We start from the raw sequence: 23,064 nt of genomic DNA on the forward strand, positions 1-23,064 counted from the left end.
GCACTCATATAGGCAGTCTCACACCTCAATGATTAGAGACACATCTAGAAGCACCCTAACATCTGCCATCACATGCAGGTCTCCATCAATGTCACCATCTTACTGCAGACATGACCCCATGGCCACAGCCTTTGCACCATCACAAACCCCAGCATAAGCTGCTGACATAGTCAGAGGGCTGGGCTGTCAGTCATGCAATGTGACCATACTACTGAGGTTTCACCCCCCCCCACCAACCACAGCAATGCCTCCTCTGCCCCTCTCCTACTCCCCATGCTCCTCAGTACAGGGTCCTATCTGGCAGGGAAGGATCTGTTATTTAGGGCAGTGGCATACAAGAGGAGAGGACAACATATGAACCTGTGCTTGCACACACAGCACACAGACTTTCATCTCAAAGGGCCCTCTGTTTCCACAAGACACAGCAGCTGTGAGCTGAGGTCCTGGCTGCCATCTAATGAAACCTGCTGCAGAGGCTTTAGCCGGAGAAAAGCTCAACACTGTCTGTGGGGAGGTCACTCATCTCTCCCATAACACAGAGAGAAAACAAGCACAGTCGAGTTTCATTTCCATCTTGTTGACTAGCAACGCCCACCCCCTTCACTAGGCTGCCAGCTTCAAAGCCCTGAAGAAAAACACTTTAGCCTATTCATCCTTGCACCCACATGCACCCCTGGGAGTGGGGGGAGCCAGCTGCCTGCCCACTGCTCTACACAGGACACGGGGAGGGCTGGAAAAGCCTCTCTCATCCCAGGCATGTGAGTGGGGTGAAGAGTTTGTGGCTGAACACACACACACAGCTTGAGAGCAACAACAAGAAGAGATGTGTGTAGTGCTCTCATCTGAAGAAGTGAAGGCTTTTCATCTACAGCAGGTGGTCTCCCACTCATCCTGGGAACACTACAGATCTAAGACATATTTTAAGCTAAAATAATGGTTAAACACCCCACAGGATGTCCTGGCCTTTGGATCTATTACATCAGTGTTGATAGGTCTTCTCACATCACTCCATCCCCAGCCACACACAGGATTCCTGCACCTGCAGCACTCAATCCATGAGAGCCGAGCTGGGATGTAACCTTTGCTACCCACTCTTGAAGTCTCATGCCTGCCAAGGATCAGGGAATGTGCATCCCAGTGATTTTTAGTGCTTACTGTTCTGCACCAGCTCCATCCCTCCATTTGCTCACTAGCCGGAGGACTAGTGGCTATCTGGGAACCAGGATCACTCCTGGCCATGTAAGCATGATGCCTGATGGCAAAGCCAGTGATTTCAGGAGTACCATGACCATGACTCTGATCTACACCTCTCTCACATGGCCTTCAGTACCCACACCAAGGACTATAAGGGAGGAACAGGTTTTCACAGACTCCTCATTGAGAAGGGATGTGGAGTGCTGTGCCAGCTTTGGCAGCGCCTGGACTCCAGGTCTGCAACAGCAGAGCTCCAAAGTCATGGAGAAGGCAAAGCTCCAGTGTCATTATCAACCTGTCATTTCATCCCTGGAATAGTTTGGCACATTGCTTTTTAGAAAGCCATACCTTTGAAAAATTACCATGGCCACCCTGCCAAGGCTACAGGCAACCTAATACACTCTGCCCCATCCTGATAGCCTCAGCCTCCAAGTATGTTCCTCATCCTCCAAGGCCAACATTTGGCTCAGTTTTGCAGATATGGGTCTGTTAACCATTCCCTTCAGCTCCCTCCCTCCCTCAGAATTCTTTCCAATTTGTCAAGATCTTTTCTGGCAATAAAGAATACCTTGACTCAGAGCAGGAGCCCAGGGTGTACAGGAAAAAAAAAAAACCAAAACCAACTCATCTGACTTGGGTCTTTTGCCCCCAAAGTCCTAAGCACCATCAGTCCCTGGTATGCACCACATGTGTTACCCTCCATTGACTAATTTGCTGTTCACTTCTACCCTGAAAAATCTTAGCCTCTCCTTCCAGATTTCTTCCTCCCATAGAGGATACTTTTCCTTCAGCAGTAACAGATAGGATTTTTCCAGCCTGAATGTCTTCTTAATTCTTGCCTAGATGTTTAGTTTCTGCCTAAATGAGAGCCTTCATGCAGGTGAAAAAAAAATGAGATGGTGTGGAGAGCAAGGTACCAATCCCTCCAAGCACCAAGCACTCAGGGCAGCATTTCTCAGGATGCTTCTGAAAAACTGAAAAGAGAACAAGTAGATTTTATATGGAGACTTTTAGATCTTCATTTCAACCACTTCTTATATCAAATCAACTTCAATTAATCCCTTGTTTCCTGCTAGCACTGGTGATTTATGAGAAACATTCACAACTACAGAATCAGCTTTGATTTTAGTGAAGTACCAGTTTAAACCAAAAAAGGCAACACACAGTCAGGTATGAGAAACTGCAGTAATCCACAGGCACCCGGGAGCTGAAAGCAAGATAGATGACAATCCTAATTCAGGCATTAGGAAAACTCTCCCTAGCATTTGATCATGTGGCCTTAGTTCTCTTCTAACAACTTTCTTTTTTATAGGACTGCTATATAAATTGTATTGTCATAAATGTCCCAAATGATATATGTATAGTATATAAAATAGGCTATAAACTGGATTTTCTGTATTACCTTACCTACCACATGTACAATGTATTTGCCCTGCACCCTGCTGTCTTGCATGGAGTCTCAGATTAAGCTGACAGTAGCAGCACTCTTCTTTCAGTTAGAAGGAAAAGTGCATTTCAACTGCCTAAAGGCTGCATTAAGCTATAGGAATGGCTCCCAAGGAGGTGCAGAAAAAACAGGTCTAATGTAAAGACCATATTTGGAGTTTAAAAAAGGGGCCTGAAAGCCAGCTATTCTCCTGCTGCTCTGAAGGGTATGCAACCCCCTGGAAAGTAAATACATAAAACATATAAACCAGAATGGTGCTGACAGCTTTAAAACACTAGAAAATAAAGCAACTGAATCTGGTGCCAGACTAGAGAAGGTATATAACGTAATTTTAAAATAGGAGTATTTTTATATAAGAAAAATGGCATTTACACTCCTCTTGTGCAGCTTGATTTTTTCCTTTAGGCTTCTCATCCAGCTTGCCAAGGACTTTTGACTATGTCAAAGCAGGAAAGGGGCCGAGATCTAGAGCTTATGGAGATCTCATTGTCCTGAGTGACATATTTTCCTTTTCACATATTCTCACCCGGAGTGGCAATGGCTTTTTTTCAATTTTTTAACAATGTCTCAGATATCTACTCAAAGTTGGCTTTGGATCAAGGAACGTAGATGTTTGGCCACCTTGTAAAAACCATATTGCCAAAGGGAAGTACCTTAGAAAGCTGCAATTAGGGCTAATCTGCACGGAGAAAATATACCATTCAAGTAACAAGCATAAAGACATTGTAGTGGCACAAGGCTGGCACTGGTGTTTTACCCTGGGAATTCAACATCATGAATTATGGATCTCCTGGGCTGGTCCCAAATGAAGTGGGAAAGCTGCCACAGCCTATGCCACAGGAATGCACTTAAACATGGGGATTAGCCTTCCCATTAAGGGCTGGCTTTTGTTTTCTCTGATATCTGGATATTAATAAATTGTAACATTCATAAATGAGGACTAAGTGACAGTCATAAGTGAGCAGAAGAGCAGAAGATGCATTCAATAAATATGTAGCTAGTATAGACCTCCTGCTAGTGCTAGACATATGGTGGACAAACAGTTTTGAACACTCATCAGCAACCCAAGTAAGGCAGTAAGCAAGTTCCCCTTTTTTCTCACAAATGTGGAAAGTTCAAAGCTGGCAAGACAGGAGGCTCCAGATCCTGCTTTAACAATTAAGACAAATCTGCCTCTGTTTGGAGCAGCATCTTTAAAAAGCAAGTGACCTTGCAGTGAACTTTTTGTTCTATCTGCTAGTCCTCAATGACAACAAGCTCATCAAGCTGATTTTGCCAAGCCACAGTTCTCAATGTCCTGTTTTAAGTGTCCACCCCAAGGCAGACAGCTTTGTATCCATCCATGGGCTCCACTTCCCTTTGCAAAGGATCATGTTTGACATTTGACTACCACCAGAACAGGATTTTCAAATGAAACAGAACAATTTTCAAATGAAACAGAACAATTTTCAAATGGGGGGAAATACACTTTCTCCATCCAGCAACCTCTGCCACACCCCCAAGATCCTCCCATCTGCTTGCTCCCTGCTGTTCTAATCCTTTGCTTCCAGGAGAGAGAACAGAGATTTTGGCAGAGCCTGCCTGCTGGCATAAGGTTCCCAGTGTTCCCAGGCCAGGAGCACTTGCCACAGCTCCTCAAGGGCTGCCTATAGCCATTCCTCTCATCAGGAAGGGAGGAGATGTCTCCTCCAGGGTGCTGCGGAGGAGAGTCTGAGATCAGAAATCAGTGGGCCAGGCATGTTGCAACTCAGCCCTCTTCCTTTTCCATCCTGAAAACACCAGGCAACTCCCAGCAACTGCCTTGCCTAAACAGAACCCTCTCAGAGGAAGCTCCCTGCCCTCAAGAGCTTAGCTGCATTAAGCTGTCTGCACACTGTCTCAGCACCTTACACCACATCTATGTCCTTTTCCCTTGCCTGCATTACTGGGGAAATGCTTTGCAGGTCCCAGACATCATCTTCTCATCCCAGAGGAAGGATGCCTAGCTTTGCAAGCAGCCATCATCCAGCACAAACCATCCAGGCAGCACAGCTCTCTTGCACAGATGCTGGCTACAGATTTATGCACAACACTCCTGGCAGAAGGGACCTTCTCAGGTGGCAGCAACAGGACCCTCCACACACCCTGCCTAGAGTCAAAGGCATCTGGTCAGCCATCCTGAGTGTCAGGGGCAAGGGAACAAACCCTTTCCACTCCCTGCTAAATAAACATGAATTCTGCTGATACTCCAGCCTTAGGAAAACAAAGCTGTTTCCATTTAGCTCGGCTTCTGGGCTGAGGTGCAACTCCACCCGCGCAATCATCCATCAGGGCTTTGCTTCTCCAGGCAGAGATTCAGGCTGAGGTCAAGAAGAGGGAGGATTTGCAGCTAGTTCACACCGGGAGGGCCTCTAACACCCCCAGGATTTTGCTCTCTAGAGCACTTGCTGTTCCAACCAGCACAGAATGGGGGCCTCTCAGCTTCTGCACCAGCTAACAAGTCTCCACAGGCTCCCTCAGACACCTGACTCTAAATCTCCACTGAGCCACAGACTGCTGAAGGAACTTGTGAAGTGGTGGTCATTGCTTAGCCCGCATTTCCAGGGATGACAGTTTGAGCATCACCAGCTCTGGCCTCAGCAAAGTAGACCCAGAGCTGCCCTTCTCCTAGCCTAGTCCTTCCCTGGGCAGGAGCTAAGCTCAAGTAAGATTGAATACATCTTCTTTAGTCCCAGGAAGAAGAGAGAATGCACACCATAGAGGCAAGCCAAGGCTGGAGTGCTCTCACACTTGACAGTGAACTACTGAACTCCAGTGAATGCAACTCTGAGTTTGCAGTGCCTAAGAACCAATCCTCACACTTAAAAACGTGAGCAACCTCTACCTAGCTCTTTTAAGACAAACTTCTTGCTTTTGCTGCTACAGCCCAACTGTATGAAGAAGGTTTCATGCAAAGGCACAGAAAGTACTTTAGTGGAAAGAGATTATGTTGTCACTGCAAGTTCAGACAAGTCTAAGAGTGTGGTTTCATGAGACAAATAACCAACCTAAGAAGTGACTTCCCCACCACCAAAAGGGAAGTCCCCTCCTTTCCTCTCCTTCACTGCTAGACCTGCAATTCTGTCCAATTCTTCTGGTCTCATTATCTTCCAATAAGCCAGTTTAGCCCACTGAAGTGGCAGAAAATTATCCTTGATTTTGCTGTGTTCATTTTTTTTTGCTGGTTTACTGAACTGAGCCAACTCACACAGAGACCGGATGGGGACCAACAAGTGAAGCAATGGGAGGGCCAAGACCATGCCTTTGGCTGTAGATGCTCACTCTTACAGCCCAGAAGTTAGCATGCTGAAAGGAACACTCAAGAACATTTGGGAAACAACTCTTCTAACAGCAACAGGACTTTCAAGTCATGCAGTACCACACCATGTTATAAGTTCCACAGACCACAGAAAAAATCCAAGTAACTGAATTGTACAGAAGAACACCTAGGGGCTGAAGAGAGGCATTTTGATACAGACCAGTGCCAGGGTGCAGGCAGCCCTCCACCTGCCTGCATAGCAGGGCTGTTAAACATTGCTTGGGCAGCACAGCACCCAGAGGAGTGGTGAGACACACAGCAGCCTCAGAGAATCCTTCAGGACATTTCCAATCAGTGGTGGGCATGTCCCGGTGTCCTACCTGTGGCCATTGCAAAGGACGATAGTCAAATTCTCTTGCTGAAGCATGGGATAAAGGTGACATCCTATGGCCTTCATGAGGAGGGAAGGAGGAACAGCACAGCGTGGTCCTTAATGGAGTCCTATTTCCTTGGGATAGTGCCAGAGGATTTAAGGTACAGCAGGCAGCTGGGCATTCAGTAATCCCAGTTCAGTGATCACTAGATGCTATGTCTGACTGACTGGACAAGAATGCCCTGCCAGTGCCTGCACAGCCCTCCGTCCTCTGTGCAGAGCCTGAGGTCATGCTCCTTACTGGGAAAGCCTTCAACAGGTGCTGTATCTCCAAGGACACTGCTCTCCCTCCCCTCCAGTCCCTCCACACAGAGTGGCAGCACAGAGGGGTAGGAAGAGGTTATCACTGCAGGGAAACTTGTCAGCAATGCCCAGGATTACAGGCACGTGAGAGGGCTGCATGCTCACTTGGGCAGCAAGCCTCTCTTAGAGCAGCAATGACAGGGGCTTGGCCACCTCTCCCTGCCAGCATCACCTCTGCCTTTCCTGAATTTGGTTTCTGTCAGATAGCCTTCCATTTGGGCACCAAGATATGCCAGCTTCAGTGAACTATTTGGTGCCAGTAAAATCTTAGCCAAAGATTTGAGCCTCACCAAAATTGTTGACAGCCAAGGGTCTAGAATTATCTCCAGCCCATGCATTGCCTCTGCTTCAAAAGAGACAGAAAGGCTGTAGGAGCAATAAGCACATCGGAAACAATCTGCAGGAAAATAGAAAAACAAAGGCCAAATTGCCCTCTCCTTGGGCAGCTCCAAGTGATGTTGACAGAGAAAGCCAAAAGTTCAAAGATGTAAAGGAGAAACTGAAGTTACCTCCTGGTTAAGCACCTGTAATGTCTTCCTGACTGTAACTGAGGGGCTCCTGCTGGAAGCCATGAGAAAATTCTCTGCTTTGATGGCTACCAACAAAACCAGTCTTTCTGGCCCAGCAATTGAGTGAACAGCTCCAAGAAACACAGGGGCCTTTAGGGGTGATGCAGTCGAACACTTTGCTCCGATGTTCACGGACTCTTACAGAAAAGTGGAGATGGTATTAAAAAACCCAAATGAATAATATGTGTGGGTTGTTGTACAGCAGGCGCTACTCTCAATGCTCTATCCCCACCAAGCTGCTCACACAGTAGCAGTGCTTATTTGGGAAAGACACCTCTCCCATCTTTACTGCCTCATTCAGCAAAAACAGCTATAGCTCCAGCAGGACGTCGCAAAACACAAAGTTTTGTGAAGGAGTGGTAGCTCAGGTACAGGAGCATCTCAGCATTGATCTGAGGCAGGTGTGCTGAAGCACTAAGTCCTTCCTCACCCAAAAGACCAGATGATGCCACAGTTGTCATCCTGAGCTTAACACACCCTCAGAGTCCCTCCTGCATGGACCTCTGAGCTCCAACAGCTCCACCTTTTCTTCTGTACCCAATACACAGGCATCCACCTGGGTACCAAAATGACCCAAACTACAACAAAATTACTCAGAAATATAGAACAAATGGCTCAATAATTGCTAGAGTCTGCCAGGAGACATCTCTGAGTGTCACTGTTTTGCTAATACCAGCACTTGCTGGTATTAAGCACACCTCAGATGTATCTACTCTTCTGTGGGTACTACCTAGGTATATTGCTCTAAACATACCCTCTTGGGAAAGAGATTTACCCACCACTCCTCTGTCCACCCTGCTGCTACCATGAAGGCTATTCACCAACAGGACAAGGGCAAACTGATGACCTTCACAGTTCTCCTTCCCCGTGGGATCATCTTTAGCCAGCCTCATTCCTGTGTGTGACGGAGGACTGTGACAAAGTGCTGGTAGGGAAACTGAGTCCCTTGGAGGGACGGCTTGACCTGATCCCCTTATGTCAGCTACCACAGACTATGGAGGAGTTTTCATGAAGAGCCAAATCGCCTGGTCTCATGAAGCAGAGACTGTAGAGACTGTGGCCCAGCTGATCAAGGTGTTAGTTGCCTGAGGGATGGGCTGAGCATCCTGCCAGGAACCGGTTTGACTTACACAGCTGGGACGTGTCGTGGGGTGGGCACCTGAGCCCCCTGCGGGGAGGCATCTCGCCCTATTGTGCTGGTCCTCCTCCGGAGGGAGCTTGTGGGGGGCTGGAAGGCAGCAACGGCGCCAGGCGGGTGGTACTCCTGCTCAGGAACAACTTCTTCACACCGGAAGCCCTGGAAGCCTGAGCGACAGGTACAGACCTGTGGGCGGCTGCAAGAGCCCTTGTTCTGGCATGGCGGGTCGCAGACAGCTGAGGAGACACAGAAAGGCAGTTAGTGGACACAGGACTTTAGCCCCATGGTGATGACACCCAGCTGGGGCAGCACAACTGGGGCAGTCCTATCTCATCTCTGCAGGCAGGTGACCTTCACAGTCTTGGTGTTACAACTGCTGTGGGCCCCTAACACAAGGTCGCCTCTATTCTCTGCACTGGTTTCTGCAGAGCTCTTCTCCAATAATACGCATTTCAGAAAGTTCAGAAATGAGCAGCATGGCCTGCAGAGAGCACATGGCCACCAGCATTGCCCAGAGTGCTCTGGACAGGAATAGGTCCTAATCCTCAAAGCAAGGGATTGCATGTTTCCTTTAGTCTGTTTTGGGGTCTGATTTGCACAGTGCCCCTGGCCTGTCCTTCAGTGCTTTCCTTCCACAGCTGATTTTGGAGTCTCTGTGCTCAAATTCCTCCACTGCCATGGGGACTTACAGTTCATTAACCTTATGCCTAAATCAACCTCTGAGCCTGTGTGTTCCTAATTACAGCACATCAGCTTCAGTTTGCACCCTGGGAAGAAAGTGCTATTAATTATACAGAGTACCCTAACACTTCCCAAGTCAACAGATGCCAAATTGGGTTTATAATCCAGGCAGTGGCAGTCAAAAATCCACAGATTGCTCCAGTAGGACCAGGCTCATTGTTCTGAGCAAGGGTAATTGAAAAGGCACTGGAAAAAAGTGTTGGCCTCCAAAGAAAGAAGGTGCCAGCTGGTCAAAGGGTAATGAAACCTTGTTGGACAACACAAGGTGGACACTAACCTCCAGCCACATGGAAACCCTGTGAATGGATTTCAACCCATGAAGCCACTGCTTCTGCTGAAATCCTCTCTCCCAAGACTGCCCCACGGATGCTGCAGGGGCATCTCAGCAACTTTACACACTGCTGCAGGGCTTTCATGCATATGTCCCTCCCTTTCTGGCTGTGCTCTCCTCTCCTGTGAGATACAAGCATGCCTGCAAGAAACACTGCTTCTGGACAACAAACATACAGACAGCTCTTTCCTTGTGTGCCATTCGTACATCATCTGCTGTCATCAAGTGAGAGAAGTCCTTATGCAGATGCTTGAATTCCTTTCACAGCAGCATAACCCCCACAACCCTTTCCTCATCCCAAACCTAGCTTGCAATCAGCTTTTCCTAACTAGATCAGGAATATGCTCACTGGAATGCTTCATGTGACATTTATTACCATGTTAACACTCAGGAAGATCTCAAGGAAAAGGAGACCCCAAGTCACGTAGGGCTGTATAGGTTAAAGCCAGAGGTTTTGATGAAATCTCCCAGTAAAATAAATCAGCCAACACTGCAGTCTCTGGAACAGGGACAAAGTCCTAGTCAGGCAGGAATTAAGCGTCTCTGGGAAGTCTGGCACTCCAGAAGTTGATGTAATTTATAATACAAAACTCAGCTGTGATTTAAATAGGCTGCCAGTCCCTACTGTTATCTCCCAATAAATGCCTGTTTTAACAAAGGCCACCAGCCCAGGAAGCCTGCCATTGAAAACAACCACTTCACATGCTGAAACACTGCAGAGCCACGATGCTGGGACCTGGAACCACAGCAGTTCTCACAACCTCTCCCACCAACAGAGTCACCTTAGACTGTATCCTTCAGCAGGAAAGTGGAGATAAGTGACGAGGCACTCTAAAAGGCCCCTAAGGCAGTTTACATAGAGAAGAGGAAGAAGGGAATGGGATTAGTCTTCTGGTCTCTTCAAGCAGGATGAATGGGGAGCTGCCCTAGCCGAACTATTTCAGCTCTAGGATTAATCCCCTTTCTAGCTGCCTTTACAGACTTAGGAAGAACTTGAAGGAGCTTTAAAATTCGCTGGTTATCACTCAGTTCAGCTATGCAAAATAAGGAGAGCAAATCAATCAGTGGCAGCACTGCCAGTGACAAGTGTGTGAAATCACTATTCAGGCCTCCCAAACCATAACACTGGCTGACAAAACAAGATGGTTAAAATACATATATATATATATTTGAAATATTTCTCTTTGCTTTCTGTTTTCTGACCTCAGGGGTTACTTTGAGGTGTTGTTCTCCAGCTTGGGGTATTATAAACAGTTTCTGTTAAGATGACGGGCACTCATTTCTTCTCACTGGAGTCTCATGTAATCACCTTTTCCAGGAGCTGGGGATTAGGGGAAACAAAAATAGTCATCTCAAAACTCTTAATAAAAGAGTAAGACTTGGAGGACTGGTGAAGTATCACTACTAGAAAATCTAGTTTGTTCAAGAACATCTAGCAGTGCCCTCACAGATCAAGTCTAGTCTTCAGTCCATGAGGTAAGTCCTCCCAGCAAGGTCACATAGCAGGGATGACTGTGGCATGACTCTGACCACCCAGCCAGGCCTGTCAGAAGGGAATGCCACCAAGTTCAGCCTTGCATTGCTTTGCAGGCACACCTGGCCCAGGGCTGAGCAATGACATAGAAGGTGACATCCAGTTACTGAGTCCCTGAAGCTCAGCTCATGTTCTTCATCTATGAGAGTAATACAGATCTTCACTGTAAGCAGCTCCTGTGCAGTTCCATTTAAAATGCAGGGGAACCTGTCCATCAGCTAGGGCCTCCATAGGAAAACTGAGAAGGTGCTGAAGGATTTGTACCACTGGGCTTTTTTAGTCCACATTCTCATGGAAAAGCTATGTATGTAAACTCAATTCTAACTTACAGCTCTGACTGTGGGAGCACACCCACAAGGGTTGGACAATTTAACACAAGTGAGATCTGTGCAGAGTGACAGGGAGGTAGATTAACAGCAATGCAGGAATAACAGAGAGAAAACAGAACTTCAGTGAAGAACAGCCAGGGTTCAAAAAGCCCTACAGCCACCATTCACAAGACAAAAGAAGAGGCATGTGGATGTCATTTTGCAGATGTGAAAATGCCCTAGGGATGCTAATAGGACTGTCTGAAGTCACGCTGCGAGGCCATGACAGAGCCAGAGACTCAGCCTGGAACCCCTGCACCTTTTTTCACCATCTTAACTGCAAGACCATCTGTATAGGATTGGAAAGTGCATTAGTTCATTTAGTCCTTCCTGACACACTGATTAAAAATGTTTCTTTTAAACTTTAAAATATTCGTGTCAGGAAAAAAGCTCACGCTGCATTCCCAGTCCAGCCCAGGGTACTACCCCTGGAAGCAGCAAAGAACCATCATGAATAATGCTGATCAAAGTGGAGAGTGATAAACTAACATGAGGAGGCTGAGCATGATGAGCTAGTAGGCAGCAGCTAAATTACTGACAAGTGTACACTGCAGCCACTGCAGCCCTTAAAATGTGGGCAGTGCAAGGGGGCTTCTGGCCAGCTTGTGTATACAGATTTCTTCTCCACCAAACTAGGAACATAACGGCCAAAGTCTCACTCCAGAACACAGTTAAACAGGCAGGAGGTTGAACCCTTCAGGTCTACATTCAGGTGCAGCTCACTATCCCTAATGGCCCCTTCTGCGAGAAGACCCCTGGAGCCTCACCCCATCCAGCCCCTGTATGCAGCTCAATGTGATGACCTGCAGTGTCACTGCAAATAGGCAAGGTCTTCCTCCTAAACTCAGCCCATTTCCACTTTCCCAGGAGCTGTTTTTCCTCCACGGGAAGATATTTATCTTTTTTATCTTCCCAGTCACAGACTGTCTGAAAATTCCACAAGTCCTCACTGCAACTTTGGTCCTCAAATCTGAAACATACGGAGAGACACTCCCCTAAGGTTGGAGTTAAGTCATATGCAGGGATGTTGAAAGAATAAAGTACCTACAAAACCATGAGTGAAGGAAGGAACCACCACCTTTGGTAGGTGAGAGGAAGTTGATTATGGCAACAATTTGACCTGTGGTCTCTCCTGTACCCAGGCTCAAACCTTGAAAACCAAGGATCTGTCCAAGATCTGAATGCCAATTCTTCAATGTTTCATCACTTATAAAAGGTTCCCTCTGGCTGCATTTCTAACCCACTAACTTCCTTGATATGCCACATATCAAAGACCACAGGAACAGACATTAAACAGCATTACGCTGCAGAAACTTAACGGGAATGGGCTGTCCAGCTTGCCTTGGCAGCTTTAAAAACAGCTGAATGTCTCCAGCAGCTTGAACTCCAGCAGAAAAGCCCAGAGAGGGAGGTAGCTGGGAATTAAATTATGTTTACACATCACCAGTCTCCACCAAAGTCCTGCCTGAGCTTTACCATCCCTGGTCAGGGGGACACTGTCAGGCCTGATCATGTTGACGCTGTCCTTTTAATGAATCCTTGGGAACAAGGGCTCAGCACCTGAGCAATCACTAGGCAGACTGCATGGCTGCAAGCCCAGATCCACTGCTCCTACCAAAATCCCTAATGAGAGAAAGATGCTGCCATGGCTGGCCCCGTGCTGTGTTTACAGACACTGTCTGGCAGCACAGCACGCTCTCTACCGTTTGGCTTCTGTCGGCATGGGGGAGAGGGAGCAGGGAGGTGAGTCAGCCCTTGGCCCCCGGCTCCCAAACAGCGATTGCTAATGCAATTACCCCAGCACGGCCAAAGCGCCGTGAGATCCCAAGGCAAACAAAGCTGAGCCTCCTTCCTTGCTTAACATCTGGGCAGCTGCTGCCACTCAAGTACAGGCAGATGCTCTCTCCCACCCAGCCTGCCGCCTGTGCTCTCTACCCCCACGGCAGACCGGGCAACACAGGCATCCCCGCACTCCCCGGGACCGAGCAGGGGCACGGGGCCAGCAGTCCCTGGGAAGGCCCACAGGTGAACTGCGTGGTGCAGCCCTGTTGTTCAGGGACAGGGATCACAGCAGGGGTTAGTCTGTGGCTGCGGAGCTATTGAGGATGAAGATGACAGTTCACTTGTCTCTGGTGTGCATTGCACTGGTGCCTATCCAAACATTTTCTCTTCATGACCGCAGACCACAGGGCTGTACCGGGGCTGCCGGCATGAGCAGAACACCTAATACTTCCTCTGTGGGTAGGCAGGAGGATCCTGGCCAGGCAGTTTTGCACTGCAGGAGCACCCTGCACCTCACTGCCATTTTAGGCGCCCCACGCTCCAACCCCACCCATCTCTGCCCTTAGGCCAAATCCATTAATTGCTTTCCTTTACAGCACACAGATAATTTGCAGCCCTAATTCCCCGCTCAGCATCAGCAATGCTCACCCACATGAGCACAGCCCCAGTCTGCCAGTTCCCAGCTGCTAGGACTTGCACAGACCCATCTTTGCTCCAGGCAGGACAAGTGAGAGCCCAAGGTTCAAAACTCACACGTAAATGTGCCACTGCAATGCCCTGCCCCAACAAGATCCTGCCATGGATGGACACTAATAACAATTATGAAGTAAAACCATAATTACTCTGCGTACTCAGATTTTGCTGGCAGACAGGAAGAGCAGACCTACAGCCTGGCAGTCCCACAGCAAAGCTGTGGCACTGCCTCCACAGACTCCATGATTTATCTCCTGCCCTGGCACAGTGTATGGAAAGTGTGTGGGGTCACAGCAGTATTCAAGCACTTTTTAGGGGTGCATCCTGAGACTTGCACGGGTTGAGACTGTCATACTCACGTTTGATGCAGCGGTTTGTGCCTGGAGCTGTGGTCCATCCTGGGCAACACTGTCTGCCACAGACATTTGGCCTAAGCAGAGAGACAAAGCAGCGTGGTTAGGAGAGGGGGAAGCTGAGGTCTTGCTGCAGCCATCACCTCTGAGTCACCCACAAAATTATTTCCTGCAGCATCTGATATTTCCTTCCAGATGGACTAGCAGCTGAGATCAAAACCAATGGGACAAGGGCTGAGTTGTTTAAATGCTTGGAAAAGAAACCCCCAAGGATTGTGAATGCTGCAGTGTGAGCAATCCCTGAGAGAGAAGCTCCCTTTTGAACTGGCATTATGCTGGATTCCTGGCACGGGACTCAGAGGAACCATTTTCCTCCTGAGAGCAATTGGAGGCCAGCAGCCAAAGATCATTAAAGATCTCATGGTTCTTCATGGTTTTGGGGTGTAAATTTGGCCCAACTTAAACTTTGGTCATATCTTGCCTCTGCAAATGTCCTGAGCTGCTTCAGCTGAAGACAACACTTCATTTTCCACCTAACTGCTGCTGTCTGTTGCTGTTCATTGCTCAGCCCTGCCCTGGGAGGGATGGCACATCAGAAGCCGCACTCTGGGATGCTCCCCAGCTTGCTCTCCCCCTGCAAGCACCACAGTCCTGCATCTGTGGTCTGTTTCTAGTGCAGTGCCCACGGGGCCTGTGGACTCTCTGGTGCTATGAAATTTGTGTCTACCTGATGTGCACAGAGCTACACTAATTCCAAGATGCTGAAATCATTTCCATGAGTGTTGAATACAGGATTTAGCAGCAGTTACTTTTTGACTGCCCTTACATAAATGGCATCCTCTCCACCTCTCTGTTCTTATGTGTTTTTAGGTAGGGATGATTGTCATCATATAGCTATCATAGACAGTGCTGGGCCTCAAAGAGGTGCTCTGCAATGCCCAAGCAGGCAGCTAATGCTGTTTCCTCTGGTCACATCATATTTAAGTGTCAATAATGAGAAGGAATAGCAAGTTCCAGGGTGCTCTCCAAGAGTATTACTCATCATGCAGGGAAGATTTTAGAAATAGGTAACTTTTGCATGTCTAGGTACATGAGAAAGAACAGTTGTCAAAAGATAGAAATTTAGAAATAGCCTAAAAGCTCTGGAAATCCTCTGGAAATGAAGTGCGGAGTATGGTTTATTTCTAATGCTGGACAAGGCAGTCAGAGCTGCTGACACAATTTACAGGAACCACAGAAACACGCACATTTGTCTTCTGAGTTGACTTTAACATGAACACAGCAGGGTCAGAGAAAGATCCTCCTATAAACCAGCATCCTCCTGACTCCTGCATCCACATGACATGAGATGAGACTCCACAAATGCCAGGGCTCAAGCTGTGGGGCTCACGTTTTAGGAGAGCCAAGGACAGTGGGTGGCAGGTATGCTGAGGATTGTTCTGGTGTTCACAAATGAAGCTGCCTGTAGAGATACAGTTGCTCCATGTGGGAAAGGGAAGTGGTCTGAGAAGCCGTATCATTTAAAAGTGTTACCTAGTCCTTCAGGATCAATGTTTTCTTATTTCTCGGCAGATTTTTATAGGGAGAAAGCACTTAAATTCCCTTGGTGTAACTTCCTGCAAGCAGAACAAGCCAAAGTAATTCTGGCATCCACTCATATCTGTTCTGGCTGGGCATGAGCACTGATTTCCAGCATTTTGTCTGTCAACCCAAAGAGATGTATGAGTCTCTTCCTTAAGACATCTCCAGAAAGCATCCAATGAAAAAAACCGCTTCCTTTATTTACTGCATAAGAGTTCACAAGGCCTTAAACATTTTTAAGGTGTCCTGATCAGTAAAAAGAGAAAACCATTGAGTTGGAGCAGGTCTTTGTGTAATTAAGGTCCAGGGAGGGACTCTACTCCAAGCAGCAACATAAGCATCTTCACTTAGACTGTAACAGCTCCCATTCTTCCTTTGGCACAGGTGAAACAAACCTCTTAAGTCATATTCAGTCTGTTCAATGAGCAAAGCCCTTGCCCTTTCCCACCTCAACTTATCCAGAAAATCATGTTTCTTGTAGGCAAAATAGTTACCTCCTGCAGAGAAGCTGGTTCGGCCTTGAATTGTACTCTTATTTCTTTGTGGGATTAAAGTTTAAATTTTATCTTCATCTCTCACAGGCATGCTGGAGGGAGCATGCTGCTAGCTGCTCTCAAGGCCAACACCAAGCCAGAGGTCATAGAAAGAAAGATCCAAGGCTAAAATAGACAGGGGCCCAAGCCTGAGCAGACAAGACCACTCCTGAAGTCATGAATCCCCTGTTGGGTCCAGCACAAATCTCTCATTAATAGGGCCACATGAGTTGCCAGCCCCAGGTGAAAGGGTTGGTGTTGATGCCAGCATCAGCCAGGGCGATGCTCCTGGAGGGAGGACATCCCAGCATGCACAGAGGGGAGAAACCTGGCAGAGGTGCCCTCAGAGGCAGGGGCAGAAGGAGTGCCTGGATGGGAATGTTTCTTCCTACTATAAGTCCTGGATGAGAGAATGGGAAGAGATGGAGGCAGGCAGGACCTCCAAGACTGGAAATAAGCAGTTGGAAGGAACAACATGGAGGTAGTGCTGGAGGGTAGAGGAGAACCACGACTATTTCCTAATAAAAGCCCAGTGAGCAGGACTTCATAGAGCATGAGGCATAGGCAAGCAAGAATATCAGCTGCAAGAAAATAGCTATGGGAGCTTTGCTGCACAGGACCCATTCGTGAGCACGTCTAGTTCTACCTGAAGTATGTTGTTGTCATTTGCCTGGTTTGAAAGCCATGTGGTTTGTACTGCCTTGCAAAGAATTCAGAATGAATCCCATGAAGTTTAAGAAGCATGTTTAAGGGCATGTTTACAACATTGTGGGATGATACTTGAGAGAGAGTGGTGGCCTCCACATCCATTTGTCCTGCTGCACATGACACACAAACACTTCAGGCAAAGATGTGGCTCAAGCACAAGCCCCCTGTGGGGCAGGTCCAGCCCTGGGCCTCTCCATCCAGTGCTGCTTCTGGAGAAAAAAACAAATGACAAGGTCCCTCCAGGTCTGGTGTCATCACAAACAGGGGTGACTCCTGAGGAGCTACCTGCAGACACTGAGCAGCCTCTGATCACCCCTCATGGCACAGGGAACAAGGACTTCCAAGGCATCAAGCAGAACTGCCCAGCAAGAGGACCTGCTGGGTGCAGTGACACACCAAGCCCCTGGCAGACCTAACAATGATGTAAGCCAGAGCCATGATTGTAACTTTGAAGCATTCAGCAGCTGCCTGAGCTTAGCATGCAGGTTTTCTCTGCTTACCCACTCCTTGGAACAGGAAGTACAGCAGCAAGCATGACTCGCACCCTCATCTGCTTGGGCTGCACAGGGACCAGGGGATGAATGGGCATGTGAAGGGGTCAACAGCTCTCCCAGCTGGAAAGAAACTCAACAGCCAAAGAGATGGGAAGACATGTCCTCACGTGGGTCTTGCAAGCTGAAGTTCCACTGAACTTCATACTAGGTCACATTCCATGGGATGCCCTAATCCCAGCCCTAACACTAACACTGATGCCAAACCAAGCCTTCAGCAAACGATCAGTCTTTCCTATCTCTGTCTCCCTACCAGTGGAAGAGGTTAATTAATGTATTTGCCCTCCTAAAGGTCAGGTCACCTAGCACATATCCTGTGAAATTAAATATTGCTGAGAACAGTCAAAGGCACTGAGACTTGATTGCATGTAACACTGTGCTGCTACAGGGCACACGGGCAACTTATCACCTTCCTAGCCCAGCTCAGACCAAAGCAGACAGAGACCATTTCCAGTAGCCAGTTCCCCCTTTTTTGAAGAGGAAGAGCATTGAATAGCTCAGATAGCTAAACAGCCACAGTGCCAGAGAAAACCCTAAGGCATAGCATTCCCAGTGCATCTCTGGGAAAATGCAGAGTGCAGCACTGGATCCACATCTCAGCCTCTGCCTCAAGTGCCAGCTATACTCTGAGGTCTCCAAAGAGCACAGGTAGCAGCAAGCAACTGCAAACCAAGCTTTTTCTTCATTCTGTGGCTAGCATGCACCATTCGTGCCCAGGTATAATCCCTGACATGTTGAGCTTGGTGTACAGGAGCTCCCAGGCACTATTCACTGACCTGCTCCTTTTCTGGGATAGATAGCTCCTTGAGACTCCCCACAGAGCTGAAGCCAGTGCCATGAATCCTCCCTGCACCCAGAGGAACCACTCATAGCCCTGACTGGATGCACTGGCACAACCTTCGACTTGAGCAAAGGAGCTGCCACAAGCCACTCCTTCATCCCCTCCTCTGCTGCTGCAGCCAGAGGCCACCATCAGGATCGGACTCAGGCTGTGCAGAGGTACCCAGGATGAGAATAGCCTGCAAGATCTTGCAGTGTTATCTTAAACATGAACCAAGCAACCATAACAGGCACCAGGGAGATGGAAAACAAGAAAACAGTAGTAAGATCATGGCTTTTACAGCGATGATCATATACTGTTTCTGAAGCATTCAGTAGAACCCTTTTTTTCACCACTTCTATTAATAGCAATTTATGCATCATCTTTCAGCTTCACACAGATCTCTGTGCTGCCAGATATGCTGACTCCATTCCGACCATGTACAGCATCCTCACAGGAGGCCAGAGAGACCATTAGATCATCAGGTCTGCCTTTCTACTGCAGGAAAGTGAACTTCATCCAAATGCATATGAAATATTTGCAGTCAGACCCAGTGAAGAACATTAGCAAAAGGCTGTTGGCATCGATGAGTCACTGAAAACCCTCTGCCAAGTCCACATCAGCATTAACTGCCTCCACTCCTGAGCAATCCTATAAACACATTGCAGCAAGAATCTATATGCCACAAAGCCTGGGTAAAGCAGGATTATACAGCCACAGATGGTGTCTACAACAGCAATTAAACATGAACTGGGGTGTAGAATGCCTGAAAAGAAACTTGGAGGGAGAAAGAATGAGTCTGGAAGACTCTGCCTGCTACCTGGGAAGCCTCACATGCCCCTTGAAACTGTCCAGGCAGGTACCAGAAGTAGAGGCTTCCTCAGATTACTGTCCCATTACCCACCTTTCTCATCACTATGACCCAGCCTCCCAGCCACAGGGCAGAGGAACAAGGGGAGACACATCTCAAGAGACAAAGACATAGAAGGAGATGCCCACAGTGTCCTCTCAGCAGGACTGGTCAGCCCAAACGAGGGATGCATCGAGCACACAAGTACAGTCATAGTTGGTGTGTGTCGGGGCTACCCTACTCCACAACACTCAAGAGGAAAATCCTTGTAGTCAGAGGGAGCTGGAGAAACAGGAATGTTAAACTGAGCAGTGATGTTTTCAGGGCTGGATAGTTTTCTTCACTCAGTGTCAGAATTCAGTAATTTTCTGCCATGTTTTCTGGCATATCAAAAGTCACCTCACAGTGAGTCTTCTGGGGAAAATACTAAAACCCAGCTCTTGCGAGTCTTGAAGTTGGATGCATTCATGAAATTGTTTGTGCAAGTCACACCTGCAAAAAGGTCAGACATGAGTAGAATGGCAGACACATCCAAAGAGTCCCCAGGAAAGAAACTCAATCTTGGGTATGCAGCTATCAGACAAGGTGAGAAAATAATTATCTAGAAAAACAGAGAGCACCAATAAATGGGTTTTTTTCAACCACAGAACTCTGCAGGGCCCTTGAAGGTACCAGCAGAGAGCTCTGCCTGGGGAATCTGGAAAGGTAACACATGCAGGAGTTTAGATTTTTAGCCAAAATAATTGTAGAAATAAATAGTACCGGGGTTTAGTGTGCCTGCAAAGTTACCTGAGTAAGGGAAAATGAAGAGACAGAGACAGAGACAGAGACAAGCAGGAGTTCAGTGTAAATAGCAGAACAGAAAATATCCCACCTGGCAAAAAACCAAAACATCACAAACTGAAGTTTTTTAGGGGCCCTGAGTCTCCTGGATGAAAATGTGTCTGGTGCAGCAAGGGGCGTAAGAAGATGGATGAGGTGGAAGGACAGAGGCTCACAGAATGGCTGGAGGCAAGAGCAGCTAGCTTTCCATGAGGAGCAACACCATGTGGTTACTCATGGACAATTATTTCAGCTAGGCTTTCTCTTAAGTTCCAAAGACAGTAGGTTATAGAGAAGCTTCAAAAGTGATGCTTTGGACTCCAGAACAGACAGAAGGCCATCACAGGCACCTTTCAGAACTGAAGTTCTTGGGGATTGGAGAAAGCTCTGTATCCTCAGCCTTGATCTTCCAGTGCAGAGCAGAGGCCGAAAGTGCAGCAGAGCCTGCATGACAAACACAGTACTAGGACACAGCTCTTCTTTCCTTTAAGCTTGGAGGCAATGGCACTCAGATATAGATGATAGCAGGTAAACTGTGTGTAAGTGCTGGACCAACCATCCCTGTCTACACCCTGGATTAAGGGATGAAAGCTGCTTGCAAAAAGGTTCAGCACTCTTCTGAGCACAGTGTGAACCTTGGGGCAGCCCACATGCTCCTGACAGCAGCACAGGCCAGCTGTTGTCACCAGAGGCAGCTGCAGTCTGAAAACAAACATGCTTGTATCAGATGACTCAAATTCAACCAAACTGCTACATGATCCCAAAGCAACACTGACAGCATTCCAACTGCAGAAGGGGTAAAATCTTTCTGAGCCCAACAAAGTCCAAATCTGACGGAGCAGGACTGGATCTTTCCAAGACTCCCTCTCTGGGTGGCTGACAAGCCAAGAAAATGAGCTGGGTAAGCTCAGAACCTATATGCTTAGCTGTTAGTGATACTTTATGTATCAAACATAATGGAAGTAGAGCCAACGTAGTGTTTCTGTGGATCTGATGAAAGAAAGTACACAAAGTGGCACAGAAAACATTTGTCTCGAAACTTTGCAAGGAGATCAGTACGTGTGAGAGAAAGCTCAGAGACAGACATTTTGTGTTCTAGTGAAGGTCCCCAGCAGATGTTAGCAGAAGACATTTCTGCCCATGTCAGACGGCTGTAAACCCAGAGCCTGCCCCCGTAATCCCCCTAGAAAGGCTCACAGGAGAGTGGACATACACAGTGCCACATGGGTTGGTCAAACTCCTGCCCAAGTGGCAAAAAAGCTAATCTCAAAGGGCATCGGCCACGGGGGAGCAGTGAGGGAACCACAGAGGAAGGGGCCCTGGGCTGAAGAGTATATCAGTCCTGTGCCAGACGTTCTGCTCGCAGGCTCCCCTCACAACCCAGCAGCTGGCCTCGCCATATGATATCCCCTCCACCTCCACAGGGCTGTAGCCAGAGACTGGAGCTGGAAGCAGCCCTGCCAGGCAAGTCATAGGAAGTCTCCTTCGGCTGAGCCAACTCAAGGCATGGGAAGCTGCGGCGTGGAGAGCTTACAAGGGGCCCATTATGGGAGGTAGGAGCCAAGAGGCCAGGTACCTGCAGCAAGAGCGGCAGCAGACAAACTCCGTCTCGCAGAGCCAAGCAAGCCACTCCAGCTTCTCCACCACCTAAATCATACTACATCCGTCTCGGGAGTCCCCCACCCTGCATGCCTCCCAGGACGGCCCCAGGCAGCTCCAGAGGGCAGCTGGAACACTCTGCCCGCTGCCGCGCAGCTGTCTGCCAGCCGAGGCCCCGATCTGCCAGAAGGGCACCACATCCGAACACTCCCGAGCCACGCACCCCCAGGACTGGCAGACGGCGGCCCGGTGGCCCACGCACACTCAGGTTCCCGCCACGCCTGCGTGCACACCCGCACACACGCGCACCCACGAGTGGCTGGGAGCGGCGCGGCCGCCAGTGCGGGACAGAGGCGCCGCACCACAGCGAGCATCGAGTGGGTTCTCACGCCGCTCCCGACCCGGTCGCGAGGGAGTACTGCCCCGTCATCCCGCGGGGGACGTGGCGGCGCCGGGAGCGCCCGTGGGATGGAAAAGGGGATGCAGCACGGGGCTCGGGATGGGACCTGGCCCCTCCGCCCGGGGCTCTCCAGAGCCGGGACCACCGGGGCTCACGCTACCGCATCCCCAGCAGGATCCCCCTCGACCGCAGCACTTACCCCGCCATCCTCCCTCTGCCGCTTGCCTCCTTCGCCCGGGGCACGACTCGCGCTTTCAGCCCGCTGCCCTGCCGCTGGCGGGAGGAGTCCTGCCTGTTCCTCTGTCCCGCGCCGGGACCGAGCCCGGCATCGCCCGCCTGGCCCCGGGGCGTGGGCAGCCCGCGGTCGGGACGCTGCCTCCGGCCGTCGGCACCGCTCGGGCTCCCCGCGGCGGCCGCGGAGCCGCGATCCACGTGGAGGGCTGCGGGGAGGGGCCGTGACGGTGGAGGGGACCGGGACGCTGGAGACGGACCGTTCACCGTGCCCACCGCCCCCAGGGCAGCCCCCCGGCTCCGTAGCCGCGCCGCCCCCCCGGCCCCCGGCTCCAGCCTAGCCGCCGAGTCCGGCCGACAGCGGGCGAAGCCCAGGAGGATGGCGAAGGTGAGCGGGAGGAGGCTGGCGGCAGCGCCCCGCATGGTGTCAGCCGGTGGCGAGGGGAGACGGGTGGTGCGGAGCGCTCAGCGCCCGGCTGGCATCCCCCGGCGGGCGCGGGGCACCGGGGACCGGCGGCTCTCCGCCCCCCGCTCACCGCCCCATCCCGTTCCGGGACTCCGACAGGACCTGCCGCCCACCGGGGCCGGGGGCGCAGAGAGCAGTGCTGAGGCAGAGGAGAGGGCTGCCGGGCGGCTCCCGCAGGAGGAGGAAGAGGAGAAGGACGGCCGGCCCCGCTCTCCGGGCTGCCAGCGAGATCCCGCGCTCCGCAGGCAGCTCCAAGCACCTTCGCGCCTGCCTCTGGCACTAGCAGCGCCTGGAGGGGATGGGGGGTTTTATTTTTGGAAACCTCCCCCTTTGTGTCTTT

The 23,064-nt window shown here is 49.5% G+C and overlaps 1 protein-coding gene across 2 annotated transcripts in view; it reads right to left on the reverse strand.

Moving 5' to 3' along the window:
• LTBP2 (latent transforming growth factor beta binding protein 2) overlaps positions 1-22,696 on the reverse strand; it is a 70,327-nt gene extending 47,631 nt beyond the window's left edge. Inside the window, exons 1-3 of one of the 2 annotated variants that reach the window (XM_066188498.1) lie at positions 22,227-22,696; positions 14,170-14,240; positions 8,354-8,597 (exon numbers count right to left, since the gene is read on the reverse strand). In XM_066188498.1, the coding sequence (XP_066044595.1) occupies positions 8,354-8,597; positions 14,170-14,240; positions 22,227-22,681 (770 nt within the window). In that variant the 5' untranslated portion in view covers positions 22,682-22,696. The remainder of the gene's footprint in view (positions 1-8,353; positions 8,598-14,169; positions 14,241-22,226) is intronic. The other variant, XM_066188499.1, reaches the window with a different exon arrangement.
• Positions 22,697-23,064: the final 368 nt, after the last annotated feature.

Source organism: Chamaea fasciata, unplaced genomic scaffold, assembly GCF_029207755.1.
Source record: "Chamaea fasciata isolate MVZ Bird 193981 ecotype frontalis unplaced genomic scaffold, bChaFas1.0.hap1 SCAF_7, whole genome shotgun sequence".
NCBI lineage: Eukaryota > Metazoa > Chordata > Aves > Passeriformes > Sylviidae > Chamaea > Chamaea fasciata.